Genomic DNA, 16,166 nt, shown 5'->3' with positions numbered 1-16,166 from the left:
CTGTGATTTTTTTGACAACAGATAATTTATGTCATAATATTTTAATATGCAGAGCCTACAAAACTAACTAAACCTGACAAACTAACGGCAGCTTCAGACAAACAAAGTATTTCATTTTCTACAATTATGTAACCTTTACATACTATATCTCTTATATAGTAAACTGTATATTAATCATCTATTTTGTTTATGTTATCAAAATGTGACATTTAATGGTTTGGTAAATTCTGTACTAGAGTTCCCACACTGCCTGATGCTCACCCTGTTATGTAAGACTGGGCACCTTTAATTGTGTTTTAGTTCTAACAAATATTTGTGTTTTGCTAAAACATGATGATTATTATTATTATTATTATTTTTACTATATGAAAAAATGATAGAGTATCATTATCAGGCTTTGAAAATGATTCAAATAAGTATCAAATCGTAAAAATAATTATGAATCTTATATAATATAACCGAAAAACGTAGAAAAAGCTAGAAACACCTAGATATGGGCAAGTGGCCTGGTGTTTTAATTTTGTCTTTTGTTCTATATATTTTTTAAGTTTTTTTTTTTAGTATTTGGTTTTGCAATTTAAGGTTCTGATTTGACTCACCTGAATGTACAGTACCTATTTCAACCTTTGTTTTGTTTAGATTGGTGGTAATTGATAATATTAAGCCTTGGCAATAGAAATGTTCTTGCTATAAGGCAATTGCTATGCCTATATCATGAGATGTTCCAAGTTCTAGGTAGAAACAATTTATTTATTTATTTATAAAATGTTTTACCAGGAAGTAATACATTCAGAGTTAACTCTAGTTTTCAAGTCTGTCCTGGGCACAGAGTTAAATGACAAACAATACATGGTTACAATACATAGTTTCATAAGTGAACAGGGTATACATTATATACAAGACATACCATGCACACTTAGAGATAATATGTATTATAGGCGTATGTACTGCTGCGGCCAGCTTCAGTCTCACACTTACCCGTCTTGTCCCGCTGCTGTTTTCGGGCTGGCGCCGAACTTGGCCGCGCGCCAGCCGCATCTTCCCCGCATCCTTCCCCGTGTTCCCCTCCCCTCGCGACCTCTGCCTCTGCTCTGCCCTGCTTCTCCGGGTCCCCCGGGTCCCCCTCTGCTTCACACATCCCCCCTTACCCCGCCACCACCTTTGGGGAACCCTGGGCACGCACACCACGCGTGCACTCACCCTGGCACGCGTGACCGCGTATCAGTGACGAGCGGCATGAAAAAAAAAAACAGCCGCGTCTGCCCGCACATTGCGGTGGCGGCCGCTGAAGACTCAGCTCGGCCGCCACTGTAACAGTTACAGACCAGATCAAAAAGTGAGACTGCTTCAGTTTTGAAAGAAGTTAGACTGGTGGTGGCTGTGAGAGTCTCCGTAGACTGTTCCATTTGTGGGGTGCCCGGTAAGTGGAGGAGGAGCGGCCGGATACTTTGTTGAGCCTTGGGACCATGAACAGTCTTTTGGAGTCAGATCTCAGATGATATGTGTTGCATGTGGTAGGGGTGAGGAGCTTGTTCAGATAGACGGGAAGCTTGCCCAGAAATTATTTGAAGGCGAGACAGGAAAGATAAACTTTGCGCCTAGACAATGAATTTTACAGCAGATAAGGACCACTTGGGTCACCTCATCTTCTCATTTCCCTACCTTCTACTGTACCTGCTGTAAAACTTTATCAGTATACAAATTATATTATATTATATTCATACATTTTGTACACTTATACTGTACATAGCATCACCTGGGTAATGGGATATTGGATTATATTTAGTTAGCAGTGTTATGCCACAGGACACCCGTTTAAGATACATTTTGGTTAATTTGTATGGGCCATAAGGTGTTCACTGGCAACGGAAGGATTCTAATTGGACAGCTCCACTTACTAGATATGGACTGTTATGCCATTGATCTGTATTCCTGCTACCTCTTGCTGCACTTTTACGTTAATTATAAAATACTTTTAGATTCATATCCCAACTTCTGCTTTAACATTGTACTCTATATTGTATATGTATATTTACATTGAAAAGGATGTGTACCCTTTCAGTGCTGTGACTAATTTACATTGGATTAAAGATCGCTGTTTTTCCATTTTTTTTTTACTTTTAGTTTTTGATTAAAAATGTGCTTGACTATGTAATTAACAGATACTACATTTGGTATTTTATTTGTTGTAATATTTTTATATGCAGAAATTGGAAAACTAATGAAACCCGTCAAAGTAACAACAACTTCAGTCAAACAAGGTATTTTATATTCTACAAGTTTTACAGATGTCACATGTTGTAAACTGTATATTAATAATGAATTTGGTTTATGTTATAAATGATTTCACAGGAAATAGTCCCCTCCATTATAATTTTTTGTAACTTCTGAACTAGAGTTCCCACACAGCCTGAGTTCTCCATAATAAGTAAAGGTTGCCACTTTTGGTTCTAAAATAAGTTCTTGTTATGTTTGCAGTATTTCCAAAACTTGATTTGTTTGGTTCTGGTTTTTTATTTTCACCAAATTATGGACTCAAAACTCAAATTAAGCAGGAAAATGCTAAAATAGCATAATCAGACGTGGCAAATTCTTAAAATAAGTATCATATCATAACTATAATTAGGAAACGTAAATAATATACTTGAAAATATTTTAAAATAATTTAGAAAGAAAGGAAGAGAAATAACTAGAGATGGGCACTTAGTCTGGTGTTCTGATTTTGTCGTTGACTCTACATAATGGTTGGGTGGGTTTTGGTTTTGAATGTAAGGCTCTGTTAGGTTCTGATTTCAAACTCCTAGTTTTGCCTATCTCCAAAGTTGTTTAATGCTGTTTAGTTGTTATTGCTCATGTTAAGCCTCGACAACTTTCTTACAAGTGACAGTTAGGCGCTAACTACACTTTGCCCATATCATTAGATGCTCCCAGTGGTAGGGAGAACCATAGCATTCAAGAACAGATAAGAACCACCTGGCTCACCTAGTCTGCCCAGTTCCCTATCTCCTGTCTGCTGTAAAACTTCAGACCCTCTTTGATCCTGCAGTTTCTTTTTTTGTAGAACCTGAAAAATCCCAAATAAAACCATCTACTGTAACACCAAAGAAAGATAAAGGTGAACAATTAATTTATAATTTTTTTGCAGATTTTTAAAGTCTGAAATGTATTTGTAAATAGAGCATAATTAGTCCACAAAATATTGGCTATTGGCTTTGCAAGACTTGATCAAGGACATGATGAAGTTGTGTGGAAATATAGAAGGCAATACAAAAGTAGATGTATTACACATTGTCATTATCTGTGTAAAATAAGCTTTGTATGAATCATTATAAAAATAGATATTACATTGCTACATTTTGTGCACTTAAACATAGCATCACCTGCAGGGCCTGTGCAAGGCTATTCGGCACCCTTTGTGAACTTTAAACCAACGTTATACAGTAGCTCCTCTCTCTCACCTCCCATTCTCCTCTTTCTAATAACCCTCCTCTCCTTCTCTCACTCCACTCATCCTCACTCACTCCTCCTCCTCTCTAACCCTCCACCTAATCCTTTAACCCCTCTTCCTAACCCTCTCTCCCCATCCTCTACCTTTTACCACCTCTTCTCTCACCCCCTTCTTCCTGCACCCCTTCCTTTTCTTTCACTCCCCTCCTCATTTCTCACCCCCCTGCTCATCTCTCATCCCCACGCATTTCTCACCCCCTCTTTTCTCTCTCTCCCTCCTCAACTCTCACCCTCCTTCATCATCTCTCTCACCCTCCCTCCTCATCTCTGCCCCTCCTCCTCTTCTCTCACCCCCTAATCTAAGACCACACAGCTGATATTTGAAAAGAAAAAGGATTTTGAATTACATGTTGTAATAAGGAGTGCACTTTCATTGCTGTGATTAATTTACATTGGATTAACTATCCCCGTATTTCCAGTTTTATTGAAGTTTAGTTGTTGATTACAATGAGCTTGATTTTTTAATCAATAGATAACTAATTTGTTATAATATTTTACTATACAGAGCCTGCAAAACTAACTAAACCTGACAAACTAACGACTACTTCAGACAAAGAAGGTATTTCATTTTCTACAATTGTGTAACTTTTACATACGATATATCTTATATAGTAAACTTTATATTACTTATATATAAACTTTATATAAATTATCCATTTCGTTATTTTCGTTTATGTTATCAAAATGTGACATTTAATGCTTTGATAAATTCTGTACTAGAGTTCCCACACAGCCTGATGCTCATACTGTTATGTAAGACTGGGCACCTTTAATCTTGTTTTGGTTCTAACAAATACTTGTGTTTTGTCTAAGCTTGATTATTATTATTATTTATAACCATATGATGTAAAATATCAAATTAGGCAGAAAAATGCTCAAGTATCACAATCAGGCTTTGAAAATGCTTAAAATAAGTATGAAATCGTAAAAATGATTAATAATCTTAAATAAAATAACTTACAAACGTACAATTATTAATAAAAGATATGGTGAGAAACGCCTGGTGACGGGAAAGTTTCGTTTTCATCGGTGGTAATTGACAATATTAAGCCTTTAAATTGGCAACTTTCTTGCTAGTATGGCAGCTGCTATGTCCATATCGGATGCTTTGTAAATTAGGTAGAAATATACATAGAATGTGACAGCAGGTAAGAACCACTTGGCTCACCTCATCATCTGATTTTCCTACCTCCTGCCTGCTTTAAAACCTTAGACTCTATTAGATCTTTGGCCTTCTTTTTTTGTAGAACCCAAAACATCCAAAGAAAAAACATCTTCTGGAACACCAAAGAAAGATAAAGGTGAACAATTGACACAGTGGTGAAAAATGTGTTATCAGATAGCGCTCAAATCTCAATTATGATCCTGTGAGTGAGGATCCCATAAAAACTATACAATATAGTGAATCTTAAGTGATTAAAATAAATCCTATAATAGTTGGTGATTATTCAAACCAAAGTGCAAAAAATAAGTGCAAATAAATTTCTTAATAGGATGCTGCTCAACCTTAATTCGGGATTACTTTCTTAATCCTCGTAGTTAGCGATGTCCAGGATAATCAGGGAGCGCAATGTCATGAAAAATTAAAACATATATACAAATGGTGCAAAATGTCTACAACTTCAGATGTGAAATCTAAGCTTCATTCATCCAACGAATTATATACTCACAGATTAATCTGTGACAGCGTGTACACTGGCGACACACTTTATTCGAGCTCGGCTAGTCCCACGAATTCGGGTATACCCGGGTGTTTTGAGGTTTGTGACTGTTTTCTGCCCGAGTGCATTGAGTTATTTTCCGGCAGGGATTGAAGCATTTTATTCCCGCTGGCTGCAATACTGCACAGTACATATATATATACTGCATTACAATTCATGAATTTATGCCATCTGGTAGACACGTGAAGCATTGCAGCCTATTAAATCCTAATCATTATCATTTAACAGATCAGCCGCCCATCAGCCAGGCATGAACCCAGGCTGGGAAGGCAAATGCAACGGGGCTTGCCAGAGGTGAGGAGCGGCGCATTCCAGGTATCTGCCAGGTACATACCGGGTATTTGCTCGAATAAAGTGTGTCGGTGCAGTACGTAAAGGTATCTTTAGATTTGTAGAGTTTTCTTCTTTTACAGCAACAGCGGCGATGTGCAGTTTAAGGAAGTATCTTCACCTCTTGCAATAGTTAAAAGAAGAACAGACATATTGTAGACTGTCACGCAATTTTTATCTGCAGAAAATATATTTCAAAATCCACTCACATGGTTTCAATGTAAAAAGTGCAGTTTGATCAAAAGATCTACATCCGCCGACGGACACAGCTCCGAGACCTCCGCACACAGCTCCGACGGACACAGCTCCGAGACCTCCGCACACAGCTCCGACGGACACAGCTCCGACGGACACAGCTCCGACGGACACAGCTCCGACGGACACAGCTCCAAGACCTCCGCACACAGCTCCGACGGACACAGCTCCGAGACCTCCGCACACAGCTCCGACGGACACAGCTCCGAGACCTCCGCACACAGCTCCGACGGACACAGCTCCGAGACCTCCGCACACAGCTCAGACGGACACAGCTCCGAGACCTCCGCACACAGCTCCGAGACCTCCACACACAGCTCCGACGGACACAGCTCCGAGACCTCCGCACACAGCTCTGACGGACACAGCTCCGAGACCTCCGCACAAAGCTCCGACAGACACAGCTCCGAGACCTCCGCACACAGCTCCGAGACCTCCGCACACAGCTCCGAGACCTCCGCACACAGCTCCGACGGACACAGCTCCGAGACCTCCGCACACAGCTCCGACGGACACAGCTCCGAGACCTCCGCACAAAGCTCCGACAGACACAGCTCCAAGACCTCCGCACACAGCTCCGACGGCACAGCTCCGAGACCTCCGCACACAGCTCCGACGGCACAGCTCCGAGACCTCCGCACACAGCTCCAACGGACACAGCTCCGAGACCTCCGTCGGCGTCGTAGATCTTTTGATCAAACTGCACTATTTACATTGAAACCCATGTGAGTGGATTTTGAAATATATTTTCTGCAGATAAAAACTCCTGTGGCATCTTTCTTTGACAGTCATCAGACTTGTAGTCTTGGGCCTTTCTTTCTTCTTTGCATTAATTTATCCATTCTGTCCGCTTCTTCAATGTGTGCTGAAGTCCTAAGTGATGTATGGCAGGGAATGTCTGCTATAGTAGCATAGTTTTGAAACTCCTTTAGTACCAAGTACCCAGGCCTACAGCTTCTGTATCCATCACAGGTTTATCTGCAAAAAGCACAACCCCCTTTTCTGTAGAGATTTGTGTCTGGTTTAGGATCCTTACATTTCTGTAGTTCCCCTCACACCTAATTGTTACCAGTGGCCTCTCTATTTTGCAGTTGGCAAACCTGTAGTCTTGCGCCTTTTTTCCATTGCAAAGACAAGTGGACAACTACTGTTGCCTTTTAAGGGAGCGATCACAGATACAGTTCTACCTCATTCCAGCCAAACACTGAATCTTTAAAGCGGCTTATTTTCATTGTGATTAATCTGGTTTGGGCCACGTGGGTATGGTAGCATAACTGGATGTATATTGTACTTCTCAATCTTAATTCACTTCTTCTTTCCTGGATTTTGTGGAAATTCAGTTGCAGTATTGAGACGGTATAGAGGATGCGCTTATAGCAATGCACAGTTTGCTTGGTTGTGACGTAGAACCTATATCTGGACTCAATCATACAAGCCGCTTTCTTCATTTTCGTGTAGCATCTTTGCTGCAGATACTTTCTATCATTTGACTGGACCACAATTACATTTTATTTAAAATGTTCATACCTGTATCTCTTTCTTTGTTACATTCTCCATATTGACTGGAGAAGGTGTGCTACTTTATTCTGCCTATAAAGCCGATGATCTTTTGTTCCCCTGTAGGCAACCTGAATGATGCCCGTTGCAGAGTGTTTGCGCAGATAACTTTCTCTCAACAATCTTCCTTAGATAAGAGCTCTGCAATATTTCTGAAGTGTTAAAATGCTTCTCTTTTAACTTTCAGAGTCTGCTCTGATCTGAGAAAGTTCCAATTGAAGATATGAGGATTTGATTTTTTCCTGGTGAAAACAGCACTTCCAACTTTTCTTGTTGGATTTTATTCTTCACCTTTTTTTCTTCATGAAGCTTCTTATTTCCTTTACTGACTTGATCAGTCAGATCTGAAACCTCCTTTTTCAGGTTTCTATCCTTTCTTTTTTTTTTTTTTAAACATTCTTTTTTATTGGTTTTTGTATACATACATTGAAGAAATAAACATAATGTCAACTTTTGCAGTACGCACACAAATAAACTCCATCTGTGGGACATACAACACTAAACAGACGACGTGATGGGGATACGACAAGACATCACAAACATTCAGACATGACTACAACGGAGAGTGGGGGAGGGGAGGGATTGGGAGAGGGAAGGGGGAGGGGGATATGCGAAGAATCTTCATCCTATGTCCTTCCAACCGACGCCAGTAGCGAATTGCCATCGCCGTGATACCGCACCACCCTCTCGACTGAGGTTGCACTGCCTCTGCCAAATTATTGCTACCTGGGGGATCCCTACGTCCGGACCGTCCTTCTCATCCCACTCCCTGGCACCCCTCATAGGAGAACTCACTTCCTTTAAATTATAGCCATATCGTGGCATCGTTCACTCCCTGGATGTCCGTCTGTGCCAGCCAGGGCAGCCAGACTTTTTGGAATTTGTCGCCGGAGTCGTTGATTAGACTCGTTAATTTTTCCATTCGGCATATGAACCAAATTCTATTCCTGATCTTTGCTAGTGATGGGATTACGTTCTGGTTCCATAATGCTGCTGTCTCGCACCTCATAGCCGTTGCAAAATGTGCTATTAATCTGTTCCCTGAGCGCGAAACCTCATCTGTGGGTTTGCTTAATAGGAACACCCATGGGTCAAGCGTAATTTGGAGGCCCAGGAAGAGCCTCTGTAGCCAATCTCTAATCTGTGTCCAAATCGGTACTATTCTCGGGCAAGACCACAGCATGTGCACCAAGTCCCCCCGTTCCCCGCACTGCCTAGGGCAAAGCGGCGAAGAGCCTGGGACGAATTTAGCTAATCTAACTGGGGTGAGATACCAGCGCAACATTACCTTATATGAGTTCTCCTTCAAGGTCGTGCAGATGGAGCTACTTGCTGCCGCTCTAAAAATCGCCGTCCAGTCCTCGTCCTCTAATGTGCACTGGAGATCCGACTCCCACTGGGCCATAAATCTAGGTTTGTCTGTAACTGGTTTGTCAGTACCGACCACGTCTCTGTACAAGGTAGAAATCAGTCCCCGCGTGTTTGTTCCTCTCACGCAGAGCTGTTCAAACTTTGTTAGCGGTGGTCTCACCGGATGTGCGTTGTAAAAAGCCCGAACCTGGAGGTATCTAATGAATTCTGTGTTGGGGATGTCCGTTTCTGACTTTAAAAGCTCAAAAGATTTAATTGTATTACTACCCTCCAGATCCTTCAACCTCCTCAACCCCAATTTGCGCCACAATGGGAAACTCTTGTTCGCTAGACCGGGAGCAAAATCTGGATTACCATATAAGGGGGCCATGAGCGTATGTCTGGAGGTCAACGAGCGACTACTTTTAGATGCTTCCCAGACCGAGAGCGAGTTGAGAACAGAGGATAGTGCCCTGTCTATGTCCTTTACCCGTTTCCGCGGGTACCAGATTAGGTCCCCGAGCTCCAGAGGGGCACACATCTCCTTTTCTAGTGCCACCCACCGCCTTAGCTCCGGGTCCCCATGCCACTGCGTAATTTGGCACAATTGTGCCGCTTTGTAATAGGACATAATACTCGGGACAGCTAGACCCCCCCCCTCCTTTGACTGCTGCATCATTTTGGCATTTATCCGTGGTTTTTTCCCCTTCCAAATAAATTTCGAGATCTCTTTTTGGAGTCCCATAATATCTGCCCGAACCACGGGTATCGGGAGAGTCTGAAACAGGTATAAAATCCGGGGGAGGATGTTCATCTTGACGCTATAGATCCGTCCTAACCATGAGATACCATATGCTGCCCAGTCTTGTAATTCTTTTTTTAGAGTTTTCAATAGACTGGGGTAATTTGCTTGATACAAGGAGCCTATCTTTTTTGTGATATACACCCCTAGGTATCTTATGGAGGAGGGTCTCCACTTAAACTCAAAGTTGAGTTCAATCAGCTTCTCCATTTCTCGGGGAATATTAAGACTTAGGGCCTCTGATTTTGTCTGATTAATCTTGAACCCCGAGATCTGGTTAAATTGTTCTAGAAGCCCGAACAGGTTAGGTAACGAGATTAGCGGCTTCGTCAGGGTTAGAATAATATCGTCTGCGTACAAAGCCACTTTGTGTTCTTGCGAGTGTATTTGTACTCCAGTGATATCTTTGTTGTTACGAATTTGGGCTGCTAGTGGTTCAACGCATAGGGCGAACAACAAGGGTGATAGCGGGCAACCCTGTCTCGTACCACTTTTAATTGGGAACAGCTCTGAGGGAAACCCCTGGTGAACCACCCGAGCTGCAGGCGCACTGTATAACGCTTTTATTGCCCTCTGGAACTTGCCCCCAAACCCAAACGCTCCAAGCGTGGACCCAAACGCTCCAAGCGTATGGCCAGTCTATCCTGTCAAAGGCCTTCTCTGCATCTAAGCTTAAAACAACACCCCCGACCCCGTTGGCTTCCACAAAGTCAATTATATCTACAATCCGTCTAGTATTGTCGGCCGCCTGTCTGTTGGTAATGAAGCCAACTTGGTCGGGATAGATAAGCCCCGGCAGGATGACACTCAAACGATTGGCCAGCAATTTAGAATAGATTTTAACATCTGTATTTATTAATGATATAGGCCGATAGCTTTGACAATTTGTGGGGTCTTTGTCCCTTTTATGAATCAAGGAGATCGACGCCTGGAGCATCTGTTCCGAGAAGGGCTCTCCAGCCAGCACTCCGTTAAATAACCGAAGCATATGTGGAGCGAGAACTCCAATAAATTTTTTGTAGTATAAATTTGAGAACCCGTCTGGGCCCGGGGCTTTAGAGGGTTTTAAACCCTTAACCACTGTCAACAGTTCTTCCCCTGTGAAGTCGCACTGGATTGCCTCTCGTTCTAAGTTGCCCAGTTGTGGTAACTCTGCGCCTGCCAGGAATTTCCGCAGTTTACTGCTTGTCCTGGCATTGTGGACCACCTTCTCCCCATTATATAGCTGTGCGTAAAACTTTTTAAACTCGTCTACGATAATTTTGGGATTTGACGAGAACTTCCCCTCTGTTGTCCTAATAGAGTGAATATTGAAATTTGGCTGTCTGTTTCGGAGTCTGGTGGCTAGCATTGTGTCCGGTTTGTTAGCTTTCTCAAAGAACTTCCTCTGTGTCCAACTCAGATCTTTCTCAGCCCGGGACGTAAGGAGGAGGTTGAGCTCAATCCTAACATCCTTCAACTCCTTTAATGTTTCCTCTCTACCTGATCGGTTATGTAGTATAGAGAGCTCGTGCAACCTCTGATAAAGCTGGGTCATTTTGGCCTCTTTCTGTTTCTTTTTCCTAGCAGCTATGCCAATTAATATCCCTCTCATCGAGGCCTTGTGAGCCTCCCACAGCATTGTGTGGGATTCCACAGACCCCAGATTAGTTTGGAAGTACTGGGAGATTTCACTCTTAACTTGTTTTGCGATTTCTGGTATTTTAATCAGCGATTCATTTAGCCTCCAATTTGCTCCCGACCTAGGCGGATTAATTTGCACGCATCTCAGCTCTATAGATGCATGATCCGACCATGTTATGTCATGTATGTGAGTATCGGATATCTGTGGGACCATTCTACCAGATACAAAGAAGTAATCAATCCTGCTGTAGCTGTCATGGGGGTGGGAATAAAATGTGTATCCGCGTTCTCCCCGGTGATGTTCTCTCCAAATATCTATCAAGCCCATCTGTCTTAGGCCTTTTAGCATTGGCCCGTTACCCTCTCTCCTCTGGGTCTGAGCTAGTGGGGAGCGGTCTATCCTTGGGTCCATGACTTTGTTAAAGTCCCCTGCCAGTATTACTTGTCCCTCCACAATTCGCTGGAGTGTCTGAAAGAACTCTGCAAAGAACCGAGGTTCCCCTGAGCCTGGGGCATAGACGTTCGCCAGTGTCAATCTGCTCTGTTTTAAAAGGCCCACTAGGATAATATACCTCCCGCCAGGATCTCGTTTGACTTTCTCCACTTGAAAGGGGGCCCTGTTGTGGAATATTATTGCTACCCCTTTTTTCTTTTCTTTGGCCGATGACAAAAATACCTGACCATACTGCTTATCTAATAATTTCGGGGTGTTTTGGGCGCTAAAATGTGTCTCTTGTAAGAATAAAACGTCGGCTTTTCGCCGCCTAAATTCGGAGAAGGCGACCTTTCTTTTAGTCGGGCTATTGAACCCCTTAACATTCTGCGATAAGAATGTTACCGCCATGTATTTGTGAGAGGTGGGTGGCTGTGCAAATGGCCGGACTCGTGCCTACCTAGGGCTGATGCTGCATAGCAGGAAGTGTCTCGTCGTCCGATGTGGAGGGGTGCCTCCTTTTCTTCGCCGTGAGGACCAGAGGTGGGGAGGGAAGAAAACACTGGGGAAAAACATAAAGAACATATATCAACATACAGAACCGTATTGGTCCGGCCGGACCTCGGGTTCAATGCCCAGGAAGGATATTCTTCCTCCGGACCCCCCTCCCTCCTGGTCCAACCCCATGGCCTCTCTTGTCAACCACGGGTTCCCGGGACTTTGACGTGGGTACGGCCTCGGGCCGCGACCTCGTCTGTGAAGCGCATGCCTGCGGGTAGGATCTGCAACGCGCCTCTTCCCCCCGCCGGCATCTGTTTCTGTCAGCAACCAAACTTTTTAACTTATCCACAACTATAACTATTTCTATAACTACCACTTCCCCCCTCCCCTAAATAGTAACCCACCCCCCTAACCCCTGTAACAATTACCCACTCCCTAGTAACCTTGTCCGCCCCTTCTAAACTCCCTGTGCAGGTTCTTTTGGCCATGTCCAGCTTCCTCTGTCCGTCTGGTAATACAACTCCCAGGACCTCCCCCAGCTCCCCCTAGTGTTCGCGCCCTCCCCCCGTATGTGGACGCCTAAATGCATGCTCTCTCTAGTATTGTCCCTCCTTTATCTCCTCCGGGCTAGAGCTCGAGTGCGTCCAGCAGGAAGTTCCACTCCGGAAGCTGCAGGCACCGGTACTCCCTCCTCTGAGGTCTCGCGGGCTCCACCGGCTCTTTAGGTCTCGCGTTGGTCTTGCGGAGTAGTCGCGTCTCGCGCGACTCTGCTGATGACGTCATCTGGCTAGGCGGGAGGTTCGCATTCGTGGGCTGTCTCTGGACGAGAGAGGGCGGAGAGGAGGGCGGAGAGGAGGGCGGGTCGTCTCAGCGGAGCAGAACCTTCGCGCCAATTCCTCGCCGCCATTGAAGCTCCGCGCCTCCTCTACCTCGTCTGATACAGGTATGATCAACCGGCCATTTTGTTGGATAGTTCTTTATTGCCCAGGATTTTGCCATCTCTGACAGCTGGTTCTTCGGGAGGGCGTCTACTAATCACTCCGAGGGTGGGTGTCAACCGTGACTGGAACCCCCCTGAGTAGAGTGGTGCGTTTTGTGTGTTTTTTTTTTTTGTTATTTTGCTTTTTTTATTTGTTGGTAATCCGCTCCGGGCCTTAGCTGTTTCTCTCTTCGCTCGTCACCCTCTCTGTTCTCTTCTCTCGCGCCGAGGAGGGCACCTCAACCCAGGGCTCCGTGGACGCTGGGGCCGTCTCCTGCCTCTCCGTTTGGGCATTACTCGCCCCTCGCGGGGTATTGGGAGCCCCCTTGATTCCCAGTTTTTTGAGGAAGGCCACGCTCTCAGAGGGTTGCCTCAGCACATGAGAGCGGCCATTCCTGATCACCACCAGGGCAAAGGGAAAGGCCCACCGGTACCTAATGTCTCTATCCCTGAGCTCCTTCGTTACAGGGAGCACAGCTCTTCGGCGGGCGAGGGTTAGGGGGGAGATGTCCTGGAAGACGGACAAGGTAACCCCTTCAAATGTTATGTGTGGGGTGGCCCTTGTTATTCTGCACACCTCCTCCTTCGTTTTGAAGTGGTGTAGCCGGAGGATGACATCCCTCGGGGGGTTCGACGGCAGGGGCCTTGAACGCAGAGCTCTGTGGCAGCGGTCCATGGTTAGTTCAGCCTCCGCCTTACCCGGTAGCAGGGATGCCATCCACCGGGCAAGCAGGGCCTCTGGGTCTATGACTTCTTCTGGTATCCCCCTCACTCGCAGGTTATTGCGCCGGTCTCGATTTTCATTGTCCTCCTGCTTGGCTTCCAATTCCGCAATCCTGTCCTCTAGAGCCCTCAGTTTTGTGCCCGTTTCCTGATGTCTCCTATGGCTGTCCTCCATGCGGTCCTCCAGTTCACTGGTGCGGGTGCCTATCTGGATTATGTCCTTTCTGAGGCTTTCCACTTCTCCTTTAAAAAACGTTTTCAGGTCTGTGAGGAGCCTTGCTATCTCCTTTTTAATGATTTTAGTGTGACCTGCTTGGGCTCCCCCTGCCTCCTGGGCCGAATCCGAGTCCGAGATTGCAGAGTGGTCTGTGGTTCCCGCTTTACCTGCGTTGGCAAAGTAAGACCTGACATCTGCCTTTGCCTTTGGTTTCTGCCTCCGTGTTGCCATTGCTCCGCCGATGGGATCAAGATGTGCCTTGGGTTAACGGGATTCTGTGTGTGGTGTTTTGCCCCTGCTCTGTTTGATATTTCACTGATATAATTTTATAATTCTGCCGACGGGTAATGGAGCCGCGCGTTCACACTGCCATCTCCAGCCCGCCGCGCATGCGCCTCCTCTATCCTTTCTTTTTAATGTCTCTATAACGCTCAGGACTTTTCGTAGCCATCCTTTCATTTACACACTTCAGTGCTGAGACTTTGGAACTCCTGGCAGGAGACTTTTTTTTGCGAGACTTCCAGATCAGAACAGAGACTGTGGCTGAGTATGAACCTCTTATTGAGAGATTTCAAGCTCGGTATTGAGACTGCAAATCTCTTTGAGAGACTCCCATGTCTATACAATGTGAACCTCTCTCAGAGAGATTTTAAGTTCTGCACTGAGACTGCAAATCTCTTTCTGAGAGACTCCCAGGCCTGCACTGAGATTGCAAAACTCCTTTTGAGAGATTTCCAGCTCTGTGCTGAGACTGTGAGACTTCTCCTGAGAGAGTTCAAGCTCTATACATAGACTGAGGACCTTCTTCTGAGCCTCCTCATAGCCCTGCTTCCAGTCAGCAATAACTTTGTCAGAGTGGCTCAGTTTCTTGACCATGGTGGTTATAATAGTGTTCGTCATCTTCAGCTCAGTCGTCTGGTCTTCAAAGTCACTACACAAGTTATGCTCTGTGTTCATCATTGTCACACACTAACACACTCAATTGTGAATAAATCCCACTTTAGCTCGGCGTTAGCTTCTATCTCATTTCCCAATCGTTCACAGATGAGATCATCAACATTTTTAGCATTTTGCAGTGGATCTTATGGGCTGGTCAATGGATCGTCACTTATTGGTTCCGGCTCCACTTCCCTGGTACTGTTTGTTGAGGGTTTCTCACTGTCAGAAGAAGGCAGACAGTGGGGGAGAAAGAAAAGAAAAACAGTGCACAATTCTCATAGTCTAGTATATAAAATATAATGTGACAAATTCAAGAGTGATAATAAATGCACGTACATTACAGTACAACAAAGCAGGGTATGTTTGGGGCACATGTTACCACTACAGCAGGCAGCAGGTCACAGATCAGCACGTCGCCATCATCACATGTGTCCTTGGTAAGTAGATGAATCTTTGCGGCCGGGCACTCTGGTCCCTGCTTCCTTTGTGGTATCCACTGCTAGTATGCTGATATTGTCCTCAACAGAGGACTCACGGTTTTTGGAGAAAGTTCTTATTCCGAACAGTATGAAGTCCCACACTGGTGCTCAAACGGGCTCACAGAACCCACGTTGGGAGCTCCTTCTCCACTCCGGCGCTCGGACCCACTAGTGGTGACTTCACTGGAGGTGCCGAATTCAGCAAAGCGCCAGTACAGGACTGATAAATGCTTAGAGGCAGCTTCGAGGCACCATATGTAGGAAATGTGTGCAGAGGTTTTAAAAGAGGGGATATATATTTTTTGCGGAAATCACGGTTTTTAAAACACAAAACAGCTTTATGCTTCAGCAAAATAAATATATCTAGCTCGTCTATGGAGCTCTGACCAACATCAGTCTTAGTCCCTATCTGAGGGTTGGGGGCGGGGTCTATGCCCCTCACCAACAACAGTTACAAAAGTGTGGAAGTCAGTTACTTCGAGCCACGGTTTACTCCTCGTAGAGTTTTACAGTCCACCTGCAGGCTTCTCTCCACAACAGTCCTGGATCAGGGAGATTAGTCCCTGTGTGATCTCTCCAGTGGTCCAGGGTGTCTACCTGTATCAGAGATCTCCCTGCAATCCCTACTGCAATGTTTTCAAAGGCTGCTAATGAGCCAGGTGTGCAGGTGTAATTGCTTCAGGGTGCAGATTAACAAGCCCCCTGCTGGACTTGGAAGCTACTGTAATGATAGGATTTTCCATCAAAGGC

At 44.7% G+C, this 16,166-nt stretch overlaps 1 protein-coding gene across 50 annotated transcripts in view; it reads left to right on the top strand.

The window, feature by feature from the left end:
* Positions 1 to 16,166, top strand: part of TRDN (triadin) — a 798,289-nt gene that overhangs the window by 434,993 nt on the left and 347,130 nt on the right. For 48 of the 50 annotated variants that reach the window (XM_075597200.1, XM_075597198.1, XM_075597218.1 and 45 more), the window contains 4 exons: positions 2,208 to 2,261; positions 3,062 to 3,115; positions 4,013 to 4,066; positions 4,755 to 4,808. In XM_075597200.1, the coding sequence (XP_075453315.1) occupies positions 2,208 to 2,261; positions 3,062 to 3,115; positions 4,013 to 4,066; positions 4,755 to 4,808 (216 nt within the window). The remainder of the gene's footprint in view (positions 1 to 2,207; positions 2,262 to 3,061; positions 3,116 to 4,012; positions 4,067 to 4,754; positions 4,809 to 16,166) is intronic. The other 2 variants (XM_075597214.1, XM_075597216.1) reach the window with 2 other exon arrangements.

The sequence above is a fragment of the Ascaphus truei genome, chromosome 4, assembly GCF_040206685.1.
Source record: "Ascaphus truei isolate aAscTru1 chromosome 4, aAscTru1.hap1, whole genome shotgun sequence".
NCBI classification, from domain to species: domain Eukaryota; kingdom Metazoa; phylum Chordata; class Amphibia; order Anura; family Ascaphidae; genus Ascaphus; species Ascaphus truei.
This window is presented reverse-complemented; position numbering and strand designations above follow the sequence as displayed.